Source organism: Oreochromis niloticus, linkage group LG19 (genome assembly GCF_001858045.2).
Source record: "Oreochromis niloticus isolate F11D_XX linkage group LG19, O_niloticus_UMD_NMBU, whole genome shotgun sequence".
NCBI lineage: Eukaryota > Metazoa > Chordata > Actinopteri > Cichliformes > Cichlidae > Oreochromis > Oreochromis niloticus.
In genome coordinates, this window is record NC_031983.2 from 16,140,710 (window position 1) to 16,162,101 (window position 21,392).

A 21,392-nucleotide genomic window follows, 5' to 3' on the forward strand; every position below is an offset into this window, starting at 1 on the left:
GGCAAAGGGGAACAGCAAGGAAAAGGAAGACCGGGTATAAGGCTGTGTCTTTGTTTACCATTCTATATTCCCATCACATGCACGTACGCCTTTGCTGCATCTCTGGGCTCTTCCCACTCTTGGCCCAGTCATTTCTGACAATGTTAATGATTTAGTGGAGAGCCCTCCACAACGGATGATTTGTGACATGTAGGAAGGCTCGAAACGAGGGAGGACTAGGCAGGTTTCTGTGGGGAGTGTTTGGGATCCAGGGATGCCTTGAAGATAGTGATTCATTATATTTAAGACAAGTGTGACATCCTACTTCAAGGAAACAGCACACATATGTATGGTGGGGGAGATTTTTCGGGTGGCCAAAGTGAGGAGGGGTAGGTAAGTACAAAGGAATGCCTCTGTGTTTTTGGAGATGACATAGGGAAAGGAGGCAGGCATATGGAGACGGCAGACTGGAAAATAATGGGTAATGGAAGAATTTAGCCTGAGGCTATATGCCTGCTTTGCCTACTTCTGTATAACTAGTATATCTATAATTCAAATACATACCTTTAATAATTAACCACCAGTGAATATTAAAGGAGAATGTGGGATATCTCTTCTACAGATGGAGTCAGGTGAAAACAGGATTAAATTTCAAATTTGACAACAGCACAGAACAAAGGACCGGAGAGCAAAAACAAAAAGTTATCTGGCGTTTTTGGGCCAATTCCTTATTTTGTGTTGGTGTAAACAAATAGCAGCTTTGTATGAACGTGACATTTATTTTTATACACAATAGTGAGTTTCCGCGTCTATAAAATTTGAAGTAATGAACTGTCTTAGTGTTTCTGGGTTAAAAGATATGTTTGTTCACTGTAGTTTCATTTCTGTTAAAGGGCAGTTAGTCACCATCTGTACTGTAATCTAGCCGAGGGCTACTCCCTGGAAACATACGTCTAGAGTTACACAAGCAAACATCTCACTGATTTTCTCCGAGTGTCTCATTTGCTGTTTGTCACTGTGAACTTTTTGCTCTGCTCTAATCTCATCAGCCTCACTGTACCAGAAATGTTGACAACCTTTTGTCTAACCGCAGCGTGGCGAATCCACATCACCTACGACATCCGTGTGACTGACTGATAGCGATCAGCTCGCGTTAAACTCGAATCCTGCTTTACATTCAATTACATAATTCCAGCCACATTTAGGCAGCTGCAGTTTGGAAATAAGAGTGCATTGAAATTCGGTGTATTTATGCCGCGCTCTGAGTGTGCCTTTTAAAATAAAATATCCCAGAGGACAGTGTGTTTTGTAGTCTGTACACAAGTGGCACAGAAGAGCTCTCACAGACTGTGTCATTCGATGTTATGCAAACACCAGAGTTCAACAAGAATCGATGTATTTGCATATTCTGGATCTTAAATGTGTTCCGCTTTTTTTTTTTGCATGTGTGCAAGCCCCATTTCTATCTCGGCTCTTTGATGTAGCTCATACATATTGACGAACCCATTCAAGAAACCAGCCGTGTTAACTAAAGCATGAGCTCAATTTGTGTATCCTCTTTTTTAAAAAATGGAGCATTAGTTTGTCCCATTTATATTTCCTGGGTTAATTAGCAAGTGAGAGATTGGACAATTAGTTCATCCATGCTAATTGATTATAATATTACAACCCAGTGATGATAAGATGAACATAGTGTTCGTTCCACATTCCTCTAAGGGATTCAATAATATATACAATGCTTTTGCGTAATGAGGGTTTTAAAAGGACGCATCAACTAGGGAAATTGTTCATTCATTTCCGCTCAGAGTTTTTCAGGACACAAATGACTTGAATGGCAGGGATGCAAGCATCGTATGGTCCTTTTTGCTTTTGAGTCATGTCAACGCAAATGATGTGCATCACTGGTTCCCTTTTTTTTTCTTTTTTGGGGGGGGCAATCTGCATTTTGAATCTATATAAAGCTTCTACTTGAGCGAAGCTTTTTCTACTCAAGCAAACACTATGAGTGTAAAATTACACTTTATTTAACTCTTCACTGCTCCTCCCTTGTTCTTTACCCAACCATACAGACCCAGCTCTCTTCTTAGTTGTCAAATATCTGCAATTTAAAGATCAGGTATGGCCCTCTAACCACCTCTCACTGGTGGCCCCACTCGAGTTCCATCACAGTGTGACAGTTTGTCATGAGGCCGCAAAGCTGCGCGGAGGGGAAAAAAAAAAAAAAAAACGCTTCAGGAATGTGTGCCAATGGAGTTCACCTGGAAAGTTAAACAGGAAGCGCTCAGACTTTCATGTTATTCGTTTTAGAGTGGCCATGCCCCTAATTTTGATGTAAGAGAAACGTTTCTGCGCTCCGCTGTTATTATCAACTTTCTTTGCCTTTTAGCTATGATGTTAATTATGTATATTCATACATATTTCGCATGTTCTGCTTGATAATTATTGCTCTCTATTTCTTAACAGTTTTTCTTCAATTTCTTCAGCCTCACCGGAAGAACGGTTTTTTGAAATATGACCCATTTCACCTCAAAATGTTCATCCTCAGGTACAGCAAATAAAAAAACAAGATTCAAGCATTACAGTTCTATGCTGTGCTTAATAATTAATCGCCCATCCCATCACACTATGAATATTTACATGCAAAGCGTCCCTGGGAGCCATCCATATGCCAGAGGGAGGGAAGTCTGTGTGTTTATAGCATTAAACGCTCAAATATCGTCACAAACCCCATTTCGCCTCCAACCATGAAAAACACTCACTAAAGCATTGCAAGCATTTTATTTGGTGTTGCACAATGTAACCTATTCAACTCCCATTTAGACGTGGAGAGTCAGATTACAGGTACTCTCTCTATGCTGAACAGAAATCCCAGGATGCCGCTTGTCTAGTTCGAATGTGAAGGGATCAGAAATGAGTTTTTTTTTTCTTTAGGTGCTGTTTCCAGCGCAATGACATTGTTCGCTGAGGCCGACCTCCACTTAATGTGTCAAAATGTCAAAGGTCCCGTTGTCAGTGCTGATTGAATTGAGGTGTAGAAGAAATTACACAGTATATTAAATTATGTAGTGAAAGCAGAAACGTGCGGTGGGAGCAAAAAGTGTGTGTGCTGATTTAGAAAAGGAAAAAAGAAAGTTTTAGACTGTAATACTTTGAGCAAGAAGAAAATCAAAAACAAATATTGCTCATTATAAATGATTATGTGGTTCTGCAGCTGAGGACTTGCACTGCCAAACATTAATGCACTATTCAGTTTTAATCCTGGTGACTACCTTCTCTTTATTCCTCCCTTTGTATGTGATCCAGAGATATAGAAAAAGTGCTGCTGCAGAATATTGGAAACACGGCGTAACCGTGCTGCCTGTGACTGCTGCTTCAGAGTACAATACCGTTCATGAATTTCCAACCTTTGACCTCTGAGGGAGACTCAGCAGGATGCACATCAGGAGGGTCCGGGGATATAGCAAAATTCATCTTGTTAAAGTTGCACTGTGGCCACTTTAAAGTATACACAAGCTAATAATGGATAAGTGGGATATGTTATACAAATAAATATGCTGTTACTAGTGAACCTGGGCATGTTTGGCTCTGTTGCTCCCATTGGTGATATTTATCCAGGAAGGGAAGGCTGAATGTTGTTGTTGCCTCCCTGCAGGTCCCCGAGCTCTCAGATCTCCTCTCTGTCTCCTGTGCGGATAAGTAGTGGCTGCAAAGGCAATGCCGGTCTTTGATATTTCACTCCTCATTTGAATCAGTGGTCGCTTTATTTGACAATGCCAGGTAATTACTCGGGTACCTTGCTTGATCATGTGAACTCCTGCAGAACCAGAGCAGAGGGAGGGAGCGAGGAATGGAGGGAGTTTTGGGAAGGAGGGGGGTGTACTGGGCTGTGAGAGAAGATGGAAATGGCAATGCATAAACAGAAAAAAAAGCAAGGGGACCAAAACAAAACACACAAACACAAACAAACCATCTGCATTTGTTTACCTGCACTGTTTCAAAAGGGGGGGGGGTCATGCATAAGAGCTGAACTGTGTTGTGTTAAGCAAGTCCGATTTGGTTTTAAATTGTCCAGCAGTGCTTTTTGTAGTGGGGCTGTCCCATACTGTGAAGGGAGTAAGCAAAAGGTCAGACCGTGCAGGTTACAAACAGATGCACTTAAGTGCATGCTTACCACCATTCAAATCAATAGGGGCTGTCTCATGGGTTGAGTCATTTGATTAGTTATAGTCGCTGTGGCATAGGGGGAAGAGCGGGGTGTCAGCTAATCCCAGGGTTGGAGGGTCGATCCCTGGCCCCTCCACGTGCTTTGGGCAACAGAGCAAACCTCACCTTGTGCAAGCCATTTGCTATATGTACGAGACAGGGGAGTGATTCAATGAAAACTTACTGAAAGTATGTTTTTTAAAAAAGAGAGAGAATCAAATGAGAGTTTTGAAACATTTTAATTGCATTTAGATTCAAGAATTTATATATAAGGCATCAGAATCACAAAATACACAATACATTGATTTTCAGACAAAAAAACAAAACAATTTTTTTAAATAAAGGCTATTTATGATACAGGCTAAAATATATGTGTAAACAACAATAAATGCAATGTCTTCATTAATAAAGTAAAAAATAAATGCTGATGCTTAGGTTCAGTATTTCAAATGGCTTTGATATGGGGTCCTTATCAATGATGTTTATTGAATAAGAGAGCAGTGTTTACTCTGTTGTGTGACTGGAATATCAAACCCCGTCGCACCACGTGAATGCAGCTGCGTTCAGGCTGACTAACTGAGCTCTCCTCAGAGGAAACCAGCAGACAACTGAGGCATGGACCTGAAGTTTAACTGAAAGCCTGTGCCAGCAATAAATAAAAATAAATAAAAATAAAATAATAAATCCCTTTCCTATAGGGGTACCGGAATATTAAAGAGAAATTTTATCGATAGAATTTTGAGTAATAAATGCATTTTTTTTCTACACACATGCGCGCACACAAATCTCAAGAAAAGCCGTGACCGGATAAAGGGAGCGGGTATTGTAATGGTCTGCCTGTGTACTAATTCATTAAAGCTCGCTATAAATAAAGAAGAATGACGGAAGTCACGTGAGCCTCTAAATATATCTTGTCTTGGGGAAGTTTTTTGCCTTTTTCTCACCTTTAATTAATTTTTCCAATAAAGCAGCTGCCACCTGTGTACATACACACACACACACACACACACACACATATATATTTATATTTGTAATATTTAGATTTTGATATTTTGAATAAAAAAGGAAAAGAAAAAAAATCTGCCACACTCGAGTTTTAACGTCGTGCGCGTTATATCCGCTCTGGGCAGGTTTGCAGGCGCTTGGAGTCTGCATTTACAGTTTTATTCGCCTCCTAATCATACTTGAACCGTGGCGGACCTCCGCACTCACGTTTCCTCTCTTCCGCGCTGGACAAACAACAGAAGAGCCGCATTTATATTCGTTTCAAAGTGGAGAGGGGAATTAAGATAATTTAATAAAGACTTAAACCGCTGGGGTGTCTCTGTGGCGCCTAAAGACACGTTTCCTCTGATCAGCGGAGGAGGGCGACTTTATTGGACGTGTTTCTATTTCCAAATCCGCATAACGGCCAACGATGCATGTATTTCCTATAATGCAGATAAGGGAGAGAGGGTTTGATATGTAATAAAAGGTGGGTCTGCGTCGCCTGTTTAAGCCCCTTAAGCCTGATAAATGATGAGCGACAGAGGCACAGCAAGAGGGTCACCGCTATTAACTCCTCGGTTTCCCGGCCTCCACTTAAACTTCTCTCAATTACATGTGGTAATGTGGCTGGATACGGGACTTAGAGGCTTCGACCTGTTCAGGCTGACTGAAATAAAATAAAATGAAAGAAATGAAAAAGAAATCATAGTCAAATCTTTGCAGTGTTTTTAGGTTGTCCCTAAAGCCACGTGTTCAAGGGAAAACACAGGGATTACGGTCTGTGGCGTTACTAACGCATGCACACCAGGTATTCTGGGACAAACACCCAATGCAAGCTCATTAAATCAGCATTTGGTGTATCCGAGCAGGCGTTAACGACGGGCTCTAATCTCGGCGGTGACCTGCTCAAACTGTGTCACAGCCGAGCAGAGCTGAGACTCTCTCTGCAGAGCGGCTGCACGCACGGAGGAGGGGAAATATTAGTAGTTTGTGTAGTTTGACAAGGGGGGGAAAGGGGAAAAAAAAGTATTTATACATACATGTATGGGGAAAATGCGTTGGGGAAATAGGTCAATATATAATTTTATACTTGAAAGATCTTTTTCCTGTAAAAAGAAGAATGAAAAATAAATCATTTTCCAGCATTAATATTTTATAAATAGTTTTTTAGGTGCTGAGGTTGTTTCCAGAATCGTGATATGAATCGATTTGCTGACTTTTTTGTGCCTCTCTTGCGTAAAAGCCTGTAAAACGTTGAATTTGTTTATTAGTTTATTTCAAAATCGCTTATAGCAGAAAAAAAAAACGGATTTTCAGATTCTGTTATTATTAAAATAACCACATGAGCGTTCTTATTACGTGCTGTTGGTTTTCTTTGTCCAGTTTATTTAGATTTATGTGGCTGCAGAGTTAATTTCAAAATTGGCTAAAAAAAAAGAAACAAATAAAAAATCAGATAAACTCGATAACTCAAAATATACGCGGTGCCTTAAATTAAATGCAGGCTAAGGCTGATAAAGGCCAACTTTTTCCCCCTGTTTTCTGTCCCACAGTGACCGTCTTATAATAGAATCAAATATAAAGGACGCAGACATTTGAACTTAATTTATTTTTGAAGCACCACAAGAAAACAAATGGCAGATTATAAAAAAAGAAAATGCGTGCACTATTTAGATTAAATCACTAAAACAAAAAAATGGCATTTTATAAAGTTCAGTTTTTGATTTATGGCCTCCGGTACCTCAAGAATAAACAGTTTGATGGAGCTACCTTTAATTTTAATTTTAAAACACATTTGCGTGGTCATTTTTCTGGGGATTTATTTTGTGTTAATGTGCTTAATTAAGTTTGGCGTATTTTTGTGGGCCTTCTCGCGTTTGTGGCAAACCTTCCGACGGCTCGGAGTTCGCTGTGGCCGCCAGGTGTCGCTAGAGGGCAGCATATTTCATGCCGAGCCCGTGAGGAGGGGGGAAAGCCGCGGTTACGTTTTGTCTTGGTCTCCTCTCTCTCTCCCTCTCTTCCTCTCTCTCCCCTCCACCCTTTACTAACCCTCTGACACCAGGCTCCGAGAATCGGTGGAGGGGAAAATGAGGCTTTGGAGCTGAAGAATTTACAGTTAGTCGCGAAACTTTTACAAGTATTTGAGTTGCTCACTCCGCTTTCTGAAACCCTATAGTCACATTTCACTCCGGGGTCAAAAAGAGTTCAGACGCAGAGGACTGAGGTAATGCTTTGTGAAAGAAGGAAACAAAAAAGCGGGCCAAAAAATCCTAAACAAATCATGAATAAAATAATATAAAATATGTAATAAATAAATAAATAATGGCAAAGTATATGGACCTGGTAATTATGGATTAATTAACAGTCTTCTGTGGAATTGGAGACATCGGGAAAATGTCGAACTGCCTTGTTTTTATTGAGCGCAAAATTGCTGAAGTAAAATTCTGCCAAATTACGTGATTATTTTTTTATTATTATAAATTTAAGGAACTGGTGCAAACAAACAAAAAGACACTGCAAGGTTTTTATTTTCCGCGCTTCTCCTGCAGTCAGTCCATGAGCCTGTCTTATCTCAACCTCTCTATACATTAGCTTTCCTAATTTGCATAATCTCATACTGAAGTGGGCCAAAGAAAGAACAAAGTTACAAACAAGATTAGGGCGATTTTATTTGTTCCTGCGGTTGAGGGCCAATTGTTTCTTCAGGAGTGTTTAAGGTCACTAAGAGGATTTGAAGCTCGTTTCATATCAGTGATCTTTTTGAGGGAATTAAATCAACAATGCATTTCTCTCCATATTTAGCAACAGGCTTGTGTGTGTGAACAACCGAGCCCTGCAGGGCAGGAGAGGGGGAGAGGGATTGTAAGTCCCGCAAAGAGTAAACAGAGGAGTGGGACTTGGAGTGCTGGTGCTCGGGTGGCGCGCAGGCGGTCCTGGTGCACCTTAGGATGTGACATGCAGTGGATCTTTAGCCTGGTGACTGTCCCAGTAGTGTTTTCCTTGAAATGGATCCTCTCCCCCCCCTAATGAATCCAAACGCAGCTGGCCATGTCCCACACGGACACCGAGAGCTTTAACCCTAAACTGACCTCAATTTGACACCACCAGATGAAATTTTACCGCCTGTTAATGCCATCTACTGATTTTCTTTTCTCTCTCAAACGCGCGGGAGTTGTGCACCTGAAAAGAGCTTTAACGTGAAGAAACATAAAACTACTTAAAAAAGTCTAATTGTCTGTGTTAGGTGTCCTCCTGGAGGTATCTTCCTTGTAAACGCCGTCAGGTTATAAGCTGGGGAGTTTAGGTTGGCACATGTCTTGTTTATGAGGAAAATTAATTTTAATTAACCATTGAGTGAATGATGATTAAAATGAAATTGGAAAATTAAACACCGACTTGTGTAATGCCACATAAAAAAAAGTTGTTATTAAGCAGATTTAATAACCTAAATATTGTCACTTATGAAGCCTCGTGTTTATAGCGTTCATTAATTACTCGAGTAAATTTATCACAGAAGAAAAGAGCTTAAAATTTCACGTCGTTGGGAGTCATTGCCGCAAGTTTTATAGGGAAGGATGTGTGTCTGTGGAGCCGTACATTGGACACGCATAATTAGCTTCTCCTATTTTCACACGCTCTTCGGGTGTTTACATCACTCTCCTCCGGGGCAAATCACATATTTTCCTGAATAAATGTGGGGAAAAAACAACAAAAAACATGAAATTCGCAAAATCTAAAAGTATGCAAATGGGGGAAAAAAAAAAAAAACAACGATAAAATTCGGATTTTCTAAGCAGTATAGTGCAAACGTCACCTAAGCTTAAAAAGAAAGAATTTTGTCTGCATTTGTATAGTCCAGCCTCACAACTTTCCCCATGCTGCGCCCCGAAAGGACGCGCGCTCACAACAAAGCAGTAGATACAATAAGGTTTATGCTACTTACCATGGTTGTCCAAAGAAGGAGGATGAAAAAAAAGTCAAGCGTTAGTGCACAAATCAATGTGAACGACAATATTTAGCTTATGAAAATATCAGTCTTCAATAGCAGAGTCTGCCGGGCTGGTTGTGTTTACAGAGTGTGAGAGAGACTTGGAGACGGCGAATGCCTTGGCTCTCTGCGCACCGCTCTGCTGCTCCTTCCCGGGGTATTGCACGTTGAAATGTCCACACAGCCGTTTGTCAAAGCCTGCAGTCCTACACTTCCCACCCCCCTTTATGCCAACAAACATAACTGTTGTCACGGTTTCATTTATTAAATCTTTTTCATTTTTTTTTAAAAAACCCTTCTATTTCTGTAATCGACCCTGAACAGCTCTGCTTTGTATTTTGTTTGTTGGGAGAGTTTATTGACCCTCCAGCAGTAGCCACAGCCTATCTCCCTGAGCGTGTGTCTACCTTAATCCTAACCTGTGAATAATTAATTCCCACCATCAAAAAATGTCACGGAGCAATAAATGGAGCCTTTATGTGAGAACCTATCAATACAGCCATGATGCCATATTAGCACTGATGGAGCTAAATATTAAAGGGGATAGATGGCCTGCTTCTGTTTTGAGCGTAAAAGTGCTCAGGCTCCAAAGAGGGCTTCACTGCAATCGATGGCCGGAGCGTTGCTCCTCCTCTAAACTTCAATCTCCTCACATGATTGATGATCTCGGGGAGCTTTGATAATTGACTACTCTGAGGTAAGGAACGAGTTTCTATCAAGAGACGGGATTGGACGAAAGAAACACACAAAATTACTTTCTCCACAAAAGCTTTTTTTCCGCTTGGAAAAGTTCATTCTGGGCTTAGAGGGGTGCTGCGCGCCGTTTAATTGCTAAAAAGACCAGAGCAATAATTAGCAGTGAGATTAGGAGGTATTACTGAGATACTGAGTATGCACACCGGCTTATAACCACAAAACAGAAAACAAGTAAGCGTCATGCTCATATATTAAAGTCAGCATTCATAAGATCTCGTTGTAATAGCTTTCTATCAATGAAAATAAGGACGTAAAATATTTGTTTTGCCGTGCGTAAAAGTTTGGACTCGTAGTGCGCAATTCTGCTCTAAATGTACCATTTTATTGTTATTATTATTATTTTCATAATTCATGCAGATACGTTCAGTCGCTGTTATGTTTAGTTCAGCTCGGAGCATGTGTAGCCGAAGTGTTTAAAAGTGCCCGCTCTGGTAAACCTCTCTCATTCAACCTTTTTCTGCTGTTTCTTTAGGAAGCTTATCGGCGAAGAAGAACTGGGTGGGAGTTGGAGCTGTTCTGCGTTGGCTTTTTACCCCCAGTGTGGAGTTGAAGCCGTCCCTGTGCCTCGCATATACTCTGCATATCACAAGATTTGGTCTCTCCTCTCTCTTTTCTGGAGCTGCTGTAGGACTGGCTATGGCCACCACTACTTCCGGGATCCGTCATTTCATTCGCCCACCGCTCAGCGCTGCGAACTGACTCTGTTTCTATAAGCAAGCTAGCAGCCAACCTGCCAACACTCGCTGACACTCACTCATCTCAGTCTCGCCAGATAGACGAAATACCTACGGGGGAAAGAAAGGAGAGATCTGAATCGCAATCTCTTAATTTCGACTGCTTTTTCCTTTTTTTCCTCTTTTTTTTTTACAGTGATAATAAAACAAGATAGCGATCTGGAGGCATTAAAGGAGACGCGGACTTGCGGGATGAAAACGGACTAAAAAGATTCGTCCTTCTCTTGAACATCATCACCAACCGTCATTCATTCATTACCTTGACAACCTCTGGCTTTGATTGACAGCTGGAGTGGCAAAAAGCCATGAGACACGACAGTTTAGTTACATGCAGGTTGTTGATGGGCCGATTGTAACCTTCACTTTGGCGCATTTTTTATTTTTTTTTTCCAGGAAAGAGGGTAAACAAGAAAAATTGCAAAACTCCCTGATGCTACGCTTTCAACTGAACCACACTGGCGAATAGGAGAGTTCGCAAAGTTGGTTGAAAAAGGAATCTTGCCACTAAATCACTTTCTAACCGGGACTGGGATATTAAATATACGACAGATTCAGGAGTTTATTGGAGCGCAGCCTGATGGCGCAAAGGGTAGGTTTTTTAAATCTGCTACACTTACCTGTTCAAATCCACTGTAGGGAGGCCCTCGTATCGCTAACCTCTTGTCGGGTGGTGGCAAATTTACAAAGTATTCCTATCAAAGCAGTTATATTTGACATTTTTGCAGCGCTCTCACTCTTCAAGCAAAGTGACAGCCTCTGCTTTTACCGACAGCCTCCACGACAGCCGTGGAGCAGTTTCACAGAAGACTCCAAACTAATTCGATCTGTTCGCCCACCAAACTCTGTTCCGCGGAGCTCCTAACTTATTATGTTTTTGGTAATGACACACCGAGTAGCAGATATAATATATCACACTTTTCTGCCTTGGCTGCAGCGTAATTTTCCACTGCGAGTGCTTTTTTTTTTTTTTTTTTTTTTTTTTTACTTTCTTCTTTGCGTTTGTTCAGAATGAGACGGCATGCTTTACTTTATACATTTGTTAAGAAAAGAAAAAGTAGCTTAACCGGAAAGTCGGCTGACTTTTGTTCTAATTTTAATTCCTAGTACGATGAGCTGGCCCATTATGGTGGGATGGACGGAGTCCCGGCGTCGATGTACGGGGACCCGCATGCTCCCCGGCCGCTTCCCCAGGTCCACCACCTGAACCACGGACCGCCGCTGCACGCCAGCCAGCACTACGGAGCCCACGCTCCTCATCCGAACGTTATGCCCACCAGCATGGGCTCCGCTGTCAACGACGCTTTAAAGAGGGATAAAGATCAAATTTATGGGTAAGGTTTACACACGGATCTAATACGCGCTCACGCACCTTTTCCCCCTTAACTTTGCAGCTTTTCTTTAAGTTTGCTTTGTTGGAGTTTCTCTCCCACTACCAAATTTAAATAGTGTTTTGTGCAGGTTTGACCGCAATTTTGGACCTCTATTGTTGGTTAGGGGAGTTTTGTTGATGTGTAATTTTACACTCATTGTACAAGGCATCGAGCAGCCTGCAGTAAGTAAGAGTATGAGCCTTAAGCTTGAAATACAAGCTGTAGAATAACATGGAAGCTCGCTGTTCATAGTCCAACCTCCAAATACAGAGACTGCAAGGAATTATGATAAAAAAATTATTTTTTAACATCATTGCAATTGCTCCATAGTGCAAAGTGTGCCTTGTAATATCGCTGCACACTAATATTCCTCCATCGTAAACACAGGCTGTACTTATTAAAACGTTCTTGTTCCTGCTTGCAAATATATTGTAAATGTTTTCAAAAATAGTTTGCAGTGACACACACACATACACAGCCAGCGCGTTACAACACATTAAATGTCTTTATAATTTTATCACATTAATCTAAAATAATGTAAGAATTGGCAGGCTACTTACTACTGAGGGCAAAACTAAAAAAAAATTATGATTACAGATAATGCTCACTAATACGTACACAGTAAGTGCTATAATCCCGATATAATCTGGGATGTGGTGTAGAGTAAATCCAGCTCATCATTTCTATTTTTCTTGCGTTTTCATATGGGAAATTGACTCTATTCTCTTTAATACCTAAATATATACGTATCACAATTAATTAAAAAGCCAATGTCAGATTTCTCCAGTTATCGCTGGTGATAGAAATAAGGAGTTTGCTGAAATTATAATCTGCATTTTAAAATGATTTGGGTGTTTGTCTCAAGATGCTGGATGACTGTAACAGCTGGAAGATAGAGTTTACACATTTCACCTCTGTGAAACGATGAAGATGCAGGCCTGTGTTAAAACAGCAGTAATAATAATATTAAAGTCTTCGGTGACGACGTCTTAAGTGTAACTCTGTGTTTTTGTTTTTATCCCTGGCGACTGTATAATTTCTTAAAATTCCACTGAAATCTGTCGACAGTCAGCTTTGTGTTTTGTTTGAAGTTTTGTTCACTTCTCAGTCTTTTGTCTTTCGCACTGCAAGAAATGTCTGTCTCGAGTCGATTAATAACATATGAGAGCTCAATTGCTAAAAGAAAATGTACCAAACGGGGTTGTCCACATGCATGTGTTACTAGAAAACTACTAAGAAGACTTTTCTGAAATCAGACACACTGTTTTAATTGTCGCCGTCCATTTTTAACATATTTTAAGACATGTTTTGATAGTAGAGTAATAAAAAACAAAGAAACAACTAGACAGCGGGATAAAAGTAAAAAAAAATAATCGAGATAAAAACTTTTTTTTATTGTGATTATTATTATTATTAGTTGCAGTAAAAATTTGAAGAGCAGGGAGCCGACTGATACGCAGGTTGACTGGACATTTTTTACAGTGGGCATTGAAGAGCCGGTGTGCTGTTTGTACTCAGGCCGTGTTTCCCCTCTTGCAGTCACCCTTTATTTCCACTCCTCGCACTGGTTTTTGAGAAGTGCGAGTTGGCGACGTGTACTCCGAGGGAGCCCGGCGTAGCAGGCGGCGATGTCTGCTCTTCAGACTCCTTCAATGAGGACATTGCAGTCTTTGCCAAACAGGTCAATTTTGCAGTTTAAAAAATATTTTTGGATGGTGTGTCTGCGTCACGGCAAATAGTTTTCCGCTTGCTTTATTTTCTTTTTACAATAAAAAGTTGCCTTTTTTAATGATTTATGACTGTTATTAATTACAAAATTTCCACTTAAAACACACAAGTTTTTGCTTTTTTTTTTTTTTTTTGCTTTTTGTTGTTTTGTTTTTTTCAACTTTAAAGTTGTAGCTGTGGGCCACATTCCACACATTTCATGCCAAACTAACTTTGACATTTGGTGTATTGTTTTAGGTCCGAGCAGAAAAACCTTTATTTTCATCAAATCCAGAGTTGGACAATTTGGTAAGCGCACTTCTTTGTCTCCCAGTTCCAGTTCCCTCCGTCGGTACACTGAAATGTCCACAGAGTCTCGAAGTAAATATGTGAACATATGATTTAGACTTCCGCACTGATGTCAGATCAGTTTAGAATTGAGGCTGTGTGACCACATTTGCCGCTGTCATTGTTCAATCTTCCCATCTAACTTACCCAGCTGACCACTGTGTAATCACATATTAGAAGTGTAAGAAGTTAAAAAATATATAATATATGCATGCTCTCGCTGACTGTCGTGCACTCATAACTGGAAGGTTTTATTTTATGACACAATATCCACCAATGTGAAAAAATGTACATATACATTAATCTTGTCAGTTTTGTAATTTTAATTGTTGTTATTTTTGCTCTTTCCCCCCTCAGATGATACAAGCCATACAAGTATTACGGTTTCACCTCTTGGAATTAGAAAAGGTACATTTTGATATTTCTTTACGCTCTCTAAACTTCACCTGCCACACGCACAATATGACTGCAATGTAAGCGATATCACTAAATGTGCTCCAGAGGTAATCACTGCTGTACATATATCACGGATATGAAAAAAAAGGAAAAGAAATGCACCGAGAGACGTTCTGAGGATGCTCATTTTCATAAAATATGCTGCTTTATTTAGCCAACTATCGATGCAGATGAAGTGGATATTGATAAAATATGTTAGAACCTCTTTGCCCACGTTGCTCATTGTTATTGATCTGCAGATTTGGTTTCAGCTACTCATTATTTCGCCAGCTTACGGCGTGCTGTTTATTATTATTTTTTTTTCGTCGTTCAACTTGTTGCTCCGGCCTCAGGAGAATAATAAGCTCTGCAACAATTTCACTATTGTTTCCTCGCCGCCGATAATGCCTCTTAATTGAAGTTATTCTTGGACCTGGCTGAAGCGTTTCCCCATCCTGAGAAAAGGTGTTTTCTTCCCCCTTTCTAGGTGCACGAGCTCTGCGACAATTTTTGCCACCGGTACATCAGTTGTTTGAAAGGAAAAATGCCAATAGATCTAGTTATTGACGAACGGGATGGCAGCTCAAAATCAGATCACGAAGAACTTTCGGGATCGTCGACCAATCTTGCAGATCACGTGAGTAACACGAGCTTTTTTTTGTATTCGTAATTTGTTATGTGCTGTTTTTGTCTGTCTGCATGCGCATCTGCTGCTGATAAAGACCAGGGACACATGAGCCCTTAGTTTTCAGCAAACAATGCATTTGAGTAGCAATCAACCATATATAAATATATATATTTAAAATAAAAATTTTATAATAATCACATCGTTTGATTTATCTAATAGAGCCAACTTTGGGGGCTACTTAGCTTCTGCTCAGTGTGTGTGACCCTGCTGTGCCATCAGTAAATAGAGCATGCTCTGTTCTGCAAGGAAAATCTGCCGATCGATGTTCTAAGGTCAAAAGCTACATGTGATACAATAGAGTGAGTTATTGTTTTAGTCTTTTGATTAGGGGCAGTCATGTGTGCATAACGCGTCCGTGCTTGCTTGCGTGCTGGAGGCTTGAGTGGGTGTGTACGTGCGCGTGATAAAGGGTGCGCGTGCGCGTGTGCAAATCGCTGCCCTGCGTTCGTGGAGAGTGGCACGCTGAAAAAAAGACGTAAAAAAAAAAACGCGAGGCAATTATCTGTTACGCAGGTTTAACGTTAAAGCAGGGTATCAACGGTAAGCTTTAGCTTTAGGCCAATATTTAAAAAGAAAAAGGCTTTATATTTGGGGGCTGTGGGAGCTGAATATGGCCTGCGCGTAAAGCTGTGGATTTTGCTGCAGAGGTGGAGAAAGTGGTAGCCTATTGAAAGAGATCTCAGAGCTAAAGGCTTACCATCAATGTCAAGTTCACAAGGCATATGATGGTTCGTCTGGAGGCCTTCCATTGCTGTTGATGTTAATGTGTTTAATTGTTTCGTATTGATTGCCGTGTGGTTTGCTCTGCAGTTGCTTTCTCCTCTGTGACCCCCCCCCCCCCCCTTTATGGCTGGAGGCTCCATAATGCTAAATTCAATTATATGCACCTGAAGTACAGTAGCTTTAAATTTGTAGATCGATTCTCTGCTTTAAATTGTACATTTTCGGTGTAATAAACACTGATTCTAACTCTCCCCCCCTCCGCAGTATGGATCGAGCTGACAGTGTAGTACTAAGTTCATATTTGTGAATTACTGCGTCTTCTATGTCTGCGATAAAGCTAATGTTTTAGTGGGGGTGGCGGGCTGGGGGGGAAATCGGCTAGTGTAACAAAGTGACTAGTTAATATCTGCGCAGCACAAGGCCAAGCCTATTAGGAATTAAAGCAGATTTAAGTGTTATGCAAAGTCTCTACGCTGCATCTGTTGGGTCTGGCTATAGGCCTAGTGGATTCCCTTTGAAAGCCCGTCGCCTGTGCAGGGCCACGCAGCGCGTCACACAAGGTGAAGCGAAGCGTGTTTAGCTCGAAGATGCCGATGCTGGTTTGAGAAACGGTCAAAACGGCAACATTGTGGCCCTCCAACACAAGTGTAGAAATGAGGCATGCTGTTGTTTATAGTGCAGAGATTAGATAAACTAGCCTGTTTAGTTTCATGGCAGATGGTTGGCACTCAAGCCAATTTCCAATGGTGCCTCCAGTGCTCAGACACCAGCTTTGTCATCAGTCCACTTGTAAGAAATATTTTGATAATTAGAAAATTAAATATGCCAATAAAGCAAATCAGGAGCAGCAATAAACAAAGAAGGTTGCATGACAAGCCATTTATCTCGGGGTTGTTTGAAATGACCACCTCATTAGCTATTTAAGTTTGAGGGATTTATTTCACTTTTGTGGCACCAATGAACTTTTTATTATACCTAACTGCTGGGCTGGATTTTACTAAAGCAGGAGAAAGTCTTTTTTTTTCTTTTCCTCTCTCTCCTTATTTGCTTTCAGAGCTGTGTCTGAGCAGAGTAGGGAGTATTTTTTTTAAATAATGGCTACAATTTATGGAAGCATACATACTCCAGCTTATTGTTTTTAATAAATAGAGGCGCAGGGCCGTGTGTGAGAACATGTGTGCACCTCATGATGCTTAAGTGGGAATAATATTTGCAGAAAGGGAAAGAAAGCAAAACTACAGTATAGTGCAGCCATGATCTAAAAACCTTGTAATAAATAGTTAACTTCTCCAGCAGTCATTGCCACATCTATTTGAAAAGCGTCCAGCTTTGCATGCCGAAAATGTGTTTTCAGTATTTGGACACAATACACACCCCACCCTCCCCCCAAAAAGGCATTTGGCTGCCAAACTGTGCCGATGGATGGGAAACAATTTCTGTCACTCTTGTCCTGATTTATTTATTCTATCTATTCACTTCTATTATTTGGCTCTATTTTATTATTCATTTCTGTCCTCGCATCTCATTGAGGAGAGGAAGGCGGCTTGATAGTTAGATATGCTAATTTATTTAGTTAGAATCTCACACGTCCATTTTTCTTTGCTTTGATATGCATTTTTAATATATAGCCCTGGGCTACATCTCATTTGGTGAAAGTCGGTTTTTCTGGAGATGATCAGGCTCTTCAATGAGGAGGAAGCCCGTTGAGCTTGTTTTTTATGTGTGCATGTTTGTGTTACCCCTTCCTTTTCTATCGCTTTCTTTTTCGTTCCCGTCCCTTCCTCATACCTTACTGCGGAGCTTTAAAGTGTAGTTGTATTTACATTTGAATGCAGCGTGGTCTTAGAGATGATTGGCTTACAGCATAGATCAGGATAAGGCCTCACTGACACTGTTGATTTCCCTCATTCGCTTGCGGTGACTATCTCAAGCATGTAGCCCACCCAGTGTTTCCTAACTCATTGCCCCTCCTCAGATTGACTCAATCATATTTAAATTAAAGGAAAAATAGAATTTGTATTACACATGAAGGGTGATAGGAAAAAACACACACACACACAGTGGTGTAGTTTTGCAAATGGTTGGTGTGTGTGTGTATGTGTGTGCACTTGTCACTGGTTTGCTCTCGTCTTTTAATTAATGAATAAAATTTCTGTCTCTTCTATGCTACATCCAATTAGGGAGACAAATAGAATTAACAGTGTCTGAGTATTATCTGTTCTAATGAATTAGCTTTTGTGTCTTCTTGTGCCATTGTGCCGCTTCCTTAGTCAAGCTATTAGCAGAAGGGTTCTCATTTCTTTTATGGATATGCATTATAATGTTGCGACTGCAGTAGAATTTCTGCATAGTTTAAGATTTGCCAGACAGAAATTCTGTTGCATTCAAAGGTCCCACTACTTTGTTTTGGAGATCTTTCCTCAAGGAGTGATAGTGCTCATGGTTATGGTATAGCTTATTTTGCATTTGCTTGGCTGTAAAAAACAGGAGGAAAAGCCTTTTCTGCTTAGGTCTCGATCTCTGATAAAGGCTCTGGGCGCTGTAGACCAATGGTCAAATGCACTGATGTCACAGGTTTAATCAAGTAATGCAATAGCTCATCTTGAGCCTGTGCATAAGTGTGTGTGTGTATTTGTGGAGGTGCGTGCAGTAAGATCCTGTCCTATTTCTGTACGTCACTATGCATAGTGCAGTGCATACGCAGCCCTCTGCCTGTGGACAGCGAGCCCTCAGGCCAAGCTTGCCTGCTGAACCATGCAATTTCTCAGTTTTGGAGGTGTTCTAATTCTACTAGCTTTGTCCTCCTCGAGGGCCGACTACGTTTGGATATCATGAAAACAGTGCATTGTTGACTTGGGACGCTCTGTCTGTTCCACGCAATTGTTTTGTGATGGTGGGATGTCTGGCCGTACATTTCCTATTTGATTTGTGTTCAGTGGCAGGGCCTTGTTGGCAGGCATATCTAATCATCGGTATGGTGGCTGAAGAGAGGCTATGCTAACTTGTTGCATCTTCCGCACTCCCCTTTATTTGGCTGAAAGCATGGTGTAAATGACTGCAGTGATCAGGAGATTCACATGAACTTGTACATTGTTATTTTAAAGGAATGAATGAAAGCACAAGTGTTTATAACATTTTTTTGTCATTTGATTTTTTCGGGATATGTCATATTAAGCTGTGCCAAACCCATGAATCACTTTTTAAAAAAAAGTAATCTCTTCTTTCTTTGCACACATAATGTACTACAGCGAGTAAAACAGCTTTTGCCTCAGAGAAAGTTTTTAGGCATAAATACAATCAGACAATCCTCCTTGTCTGTTAAAACATGCTGTGGTGAATTATTAGCTGCTAAATTAAGGACTTTTTATATTGTGGGTAATTGAGGGGGTTGTAAATGCTTAGCCGTTCAATGGAAATGCACCTACACTTTTCTGAAGTGGCTGTATATAATTACGAGCTCAACGCAACAGAAATGTGTGAGAAGTTTTTCTCTTTCTTTGTTTATGCCATGTGGCAAGATGCGTCTTGAAATGTCACATCGCCTCGTGATTTACGGCCCCGTGTGTTTCTGGTGCGTCAGCGATTCCTTACATGTTCAGCGCAGGATCTTTGTAGCTGCTCCGCGCACTGATAGCTCAACATACGCGCACACACACGCACGCACGCACACGCACGGACTCACAAGGTTAGTCGTTCTCAGCCTGTGTTACACTGCTGCTACTGCACCAGATTTCCCCCCTTTCCCTCCAGGTTTCTGGGGAATTTTTGAGGGAAATTCAATGATGCTGCTAAATCAATTTTATTTGAAATTCCTAGGGATGTAGGCAGAGTGCAGTGAGGGAAGTGAAATTGTGCCAGGCAGGTGTTTGTAAATGAGAAACAGGGGACAGTGGCAGAGGAGACGGCAGCATTCTCCCACTCTCCTGCGGCCCGGCTGCACTACGAGCCTTCCTTCCCATATTGTCTCCTGCTTTTATATTAATTACAACTTGTATTAGCAGCCGCCAGTTGCTAACCCCAGCAAATAGAAAAGGCTGCCCCTAGAGACCGCTCTTCTTTTGTATCTTATTCTCTATCTAGTCCTGTTGTGTACATTTGTGTGCACGCTTCCTCCTGCACATGTATGTGTGTTTGCTTGCTGGCATTCTCCTCCTCCTCCTGGTAACACTGCTCTTTAACACAATTAGCGAGGAGCATGGAGTGAACCGTGTTTGACTCCTAATTATGCCCAGCTTTAGGGAATAGTCACATGGGCTGGAGGCCCTTTTTGTCTCTTTTGCATCTTCCCCTGTTTTATTCGAGCACTTCTTGTGTAGGTTGAAGACTGTTTGTGTGACATGATTTTTTTTTCCTGCAACTTGTTTGAACTTTATCAGACCCACAGGGGTTGTGGCAAAATGGTTGTGTGTGTTTGTGTTGCACGGCGCAGTGTCTGATGATGCGCCCGCCATAGCTTAGAGAGACCCACTAAATTATTCATAGGGAGGAAAGGCTGTTGCTTTTGTCGCCTTGTTGAGTGTGGAAAGTTAACACTGTTGTTTTGATATTCGTTGTCTTGTTTTGCACACACGCTTATGAATGAGCGGTGACTTACAGGTACTAAAAGAGAAGTGTGCGCTCCACTGCATATGCATTGGTCTTGTGTGCACTCTATTATTATTATTAGGTCATATAAAGTGCTGCAGTCTTCTTTTTCCACTGTAAGAGCCAAACTAACAAAGCTTTATCTACATCCCCACATAAAGGCCCATTAAATCCACAGGGTAGCAAATCACAGCAAAATATCATTCCCTTTTACACCATTAGATGAGGTGTCTTTGAATTTAATTTAGTGCCAGCGCCATTAAAAATGACACATTACTCTGCAATGATAGCTAAATTAAGTCCTATCGATTCCACTGTTGCATTAAAACCATAGCTGGCTGTGGCCGTAGCTGGCAAGTGTTAAAGGGAGAGATAGAATGAGAGAGCAGGCATGTGTGAGAGCAGTGAGCACAGTTTTTCAGGTCTGTCTTGTGTCTCGCCGGCAGTGGGTGTCTCATTGTGAGGAAGTAGAACCCAGTCATTTTCTTCTCTTGGAACAACAACAGCCCGTTCTGAGAGCCCAGAGCCCAGCTCTGCTTAAACACACTATTCACTCTGGGAGTCTGGGACTTTTACCTCTCCTTTCTTCCTTCCCTCTGTGTCGAACACGACAAAGACAAAATTAGACTGCTTTCGGGGGGTTGATGGGCTTTTCCCACATTAGGGATTTTACTTAGCCTGCGCTGTGTTGAGAATAACAGAAAATTACTATAACAACAGACCTCGTTCCCATGAAGTGTTCCATGTGTTGATCAGTGGCCCAGAGAGTGAACACATCGTAATCATCCATCGCTCTCAGTACGGGGACACTTTCCCCTTCACTCACTCTGGAGGGCTAAAACCCACGCACGGGCTATTGTTCACGTTGTCTTCTTACCCCTCTTCTGAGT

The 21,392-nt window shown here is 41.1% G+C and overlaps 1 protein-coding gene and 1 long non-coding RNA gene across 9 annotated transcripts in view; one reads left to right on the plus strand and one right to left on the minus strand.

Annotated features, from left to right (window-relative positions):
* Window positions 1-4,402: 4,402 nt before the first annotated feature.
* Window positions 4,403-9,851, minus strand: LOC112843090 (uncharacterized). Its single transcript, XR_003215210.1, has 2 exons — window positions 9,113-9,851; window positions 4,403-8,853 (listed from the first exon to the last, which is right to left on the minus strand). It is a non-coding gene; the product is annotated as an uncharacterized LOC112843090 (long non-coding RNA).
* An 80-nt stretch (window positions 9,852-9,931) lies between these two features.
* meis2a (Meis homeobox 2a) overlaps window positions 9,932-21,392 on the plus strand; it is a 78,111-nt gene continuing 66,650 nt past the window's right edge. For 3 of the 8 annotated variants that reach the window (XM_003442948.5, XM_003442949.5, XM_005477174.4), the window contains exons 1-7: window positions 9,933-10,084; window positions 10,386-11,236; window positions 11,752-11,978; window positions 13,557-13,698; window positions 13,983-14,033; window positions 14,430-14,480; window positions 14,995-15,144. In XM_003442948.5, coding sequence (XP_003442996.1) covers window positions 11,225-11,236; window positions 11,752-11,978; window positions 13,557-13,698; window positions 13,983-14,033; window positions 14,430-14,480; window positions 14,995-15,144 — 633 coding nt within the window. In that variant the 5' untranslated portion in view covers window positions 9,933-10,084; window positions 10,386-11,224. Of the gene's footprint in view, window positions 10,085-10,385; window positions 11,237-11,308; window positions 11,525-11,751; window positions 11,979-13,556; window positions 13,699-13,982; window positions 14,034-14,429; window positions 14,481-14,994; window positions 15,145-21,392 lie in introns of those variants that run through there. The other 5 variants (XM_003442947.5, XM_005477175.4, XM_025900846.1 and 2 more) reach the window with 3 other exon arrangements.